At 44.0% G+C, this 2,760-nt stretch overlaps 1 protein-coding gene across 1 annotated transcript; it reads right to left on the bottom strand.

The window, feature by feature from the left end:
* Nucleotides 1-842: 842 nt before the first annotated feature.
* Nucleotides 843-2,418, bottom strand: LOC115674004 (S-adenosylmethionine decarboxylase proenzyme-like). The gene has a single exon (XM_056319946.1). It carries the CDS (start codon nt 2,252-2,254, stop codon nt 1,121-1,123), a length of 1,134 nt encoding a protein of 377 aa, XP_056175921.1. The 5' UTR covers nt 2,255-2,418; the 3' UTR covers nt 843-1,120.
* Nucleotides 2,419-2,760: the final 342 nt, after the last annotated feature.

The following is a 2,760-nucleotide window of genomic DNA, read 5'->3' as shown; positions in this document are numbered from 1 at the left end:
ACCCTCTAATAGTTAGTGTTTTTTCTATTTTAAATTGGATTTTAATTCGTGATGTATTAGAACATTAACGGGTATGATTTAATAAATTCCAAGATTACGCACTTTGGTTGGAGAGAGAGAGAGAGAGAGAGAGAGATACCGTCTTTGGCATCATCAAATGATACTGGGGTGAATGGAGATGATCTTTAAATTGGCATGCATACAATTGGCTGTTGTTCAAACCAAAGTTTTTTACCGTCTGTGATGGTTTTTAATATTTCAAATTTTAGGGGGCGTGTTTGTTTAGGATTGAGCAAAAGTAAGCAGAAACAGATCTATTTTCCTGTCGATACTTCAAATATTAATCAAATTCCATAAATAAAAAATGGAAAGATCATATGCGAATGTACGTGCCCCCAATTGCATAGTGTGAAATTTTCAAGTGTTCCGGATTGACAAAAAGTAAAAACTTGTGCATCCCGAGATTTAGGTAAAACGAAATCGAAAGGCAATATCGAGTAAACTAATAATTTCAATTTGAAATACGAAGTATGTCAAGTTTTCGGAATTTAAGTGCAAGAGATTGTAAAAGATCAGAAGACGATGATGCGTATGGGGGGTTCTAATCTCCTTTTACTTTCGTAGTTATCTCAGTGAATCCTGACTTATTAATAAATTAATAACTTATATAAGTATGTACGAAACTGACTACTATGCGAGCACATAAAATGGTGTAAGATGCTATCAACGTCATGATAAATTCAGTCCCGTAATAAGTCGGTCTGCACAAGAAGTAGCGCTGACGTTCCGCTCAAAGAAGCCACAGCCGTCGAAGAGGACCGAGATCAGGCAAGATAAGTCGATGAAAACAAAACATAGAATGATCTTTCATTAAACAGCAACACGTCCGAACAATGACACTTGACTCTGCCCCAGTCGCCGCACCATGGCCACGGCCATGGCGGACTGCGGGACTCGACGGCTAAAAAGCAACTACGACTCCATACGACAAAGGAAACAAAGAAATGAAACAACACGACAGTCTCTCGAGCTGAATATTGCTCGAAACAACATAAACCCCAAAGCACTTTTATTCGTCCAATACTTACTTACTACTAATGACTCTGGAGTCTCTATACGACTATTTCTCTTCGACTTCCTCATCTTTCTCGTCCTCGCTCCAACAGCACTTCTGGACTTCCTCGTCTTTCTCGTCCTCGCTCCAACAGCACTTCAGGATGGACCTCGGAGATCCACAGGCTCCTGCTGCTGCTCGAGCGAAGTTCTTGTACATGATAGAACCACCCTTTCCAAGGGCCTCGCAACTCGTCTCTCCGGCACTGTACCCCTTCAGGTCGAGAGGGAACCTCGACACCAGATCCTCACCGGCTAATTCGGAATGGAGAGCCACGGAGAAGACAGTCGGTTCAAAGCAGACCAAAACCCTCTGGATCAGCTGCGACAGATTCACAGCCTTGAAATCATAGCCAACCGCCTCGAAACTGGCGTAACTGAAGCCGTCTTCTGGTGTGACATGGATGGTAGAAACTGCAGCCCCTTCGACGGCATTCATGGAGTAGCCACAGGGATCAAACTCAAAATCACAGATACCAGACTCTGGGAGAATCTTCCGAATGCCAGATTCCTCAGTCATAGATGCAGCAGAAGGCGAGTTCTCTTTGAAGAAGACAGATGCCCTTTTCTTGTCGAGACCAGTCATGCACATTTCGAGAGTGAAAACTGAATCCGAGAGGCTCATCTTCTCAGCAGAAGCAGAATAAACATGCCATTTCTCAGCCTTTTCTGGACAGCCCATCAGATACGCCTTGCTTCCATCACCAAGGTTGCCAAAGTAGGTATCAAGGACAGCTACTTCCTCCGAGAAGTTCCGATGCGGGAAATGCTGGGCACCAGGGAATATAAAGCTACCACGAGTGTACCTCACAGACTTGACAGAAAGGGACAGGGAATCAGCCAATTTGAGGATAGCTGGAATGGAAAGAAGTAATTTCGTCGTCCCGCAAGTCTTGATGATGAGTTTGTAAGGGTACACAAAGAGGCTCGACTCCGAAAGGACGTAAGAGTCCACGAAATCGTTTGACAGCGAAGAAACAATGGTGCACTCAGCTGGTGTCAGAAACTCATCCAACTGGGATTTGGTCAATGAGCGGAGACCCAATCCTTCAGGGTCAGCAAAGATTCCAGGCTCATAGAACGTCAGCTCGAGCCTCTTCTCGTAGCCTTCAAATCCGATGGCCGAAACTGGCAATGCCATCGCGACTTTCGGAAAGAAGGCGATGTACCGGTGGTTGAGAACGAGTCGCGAGTGAGAACGAGAGGATGAGAGAAGTTGAAAAGAAACAGAGACGGCAGAACTACAACTATTATGACTTGAACAAAATTGCAGAAACTAAAGGAGTGACGCCACTTCTTGGGGAATCTCAGGATGGCTTTCGCACGCACTGCATAATGAAAGGGCAGATGTCAGACATGCACTTGGCTTTAAAGCCCTAAAATCAAAGGAATATAATCTAAAAAGAAATGATTAAGGAACAATGTTACATACGTTGGAGTAAGCAGCTGATCTGAACTTCTTGATGCCACCGTGTGGACGAACGTCTTCAATGCTGTAACCTAGGGGAGCTTCGTAGAATAAGGATTTACTACTGCTAGACTTCTTCTTGCCACCTTTTGACTCCATTAGTTCATTCAGTTTTTCCTGCTCAACCAATCAGATCCACAGGTCAGTATATGTTAAGACACCAAGAAGTTCGGAAAAAG

Source organism: Syzygium oleosum, unplaced genomic scaffold, assembly GCF_021117445.2.
Source record: "Syzygium oleosum isolate NSW1041296 unplaced genomic scaffold, Sole_v2.1 Sole_v2.19, whole genome shotgun sequence".
Classification (NCBI taxonomy): Eukaryota; Viridiplantae; Streptophyta; class Magnoliopsida; order Myrtales; family Myrtaceae; genus Syzygium; species Syzygium oleosum.
The sequence above is the reverse complement of the archived record's forward strand: the minus strand, read 5'-3'. Positions and strand labels throughout refer to the sequence as shown.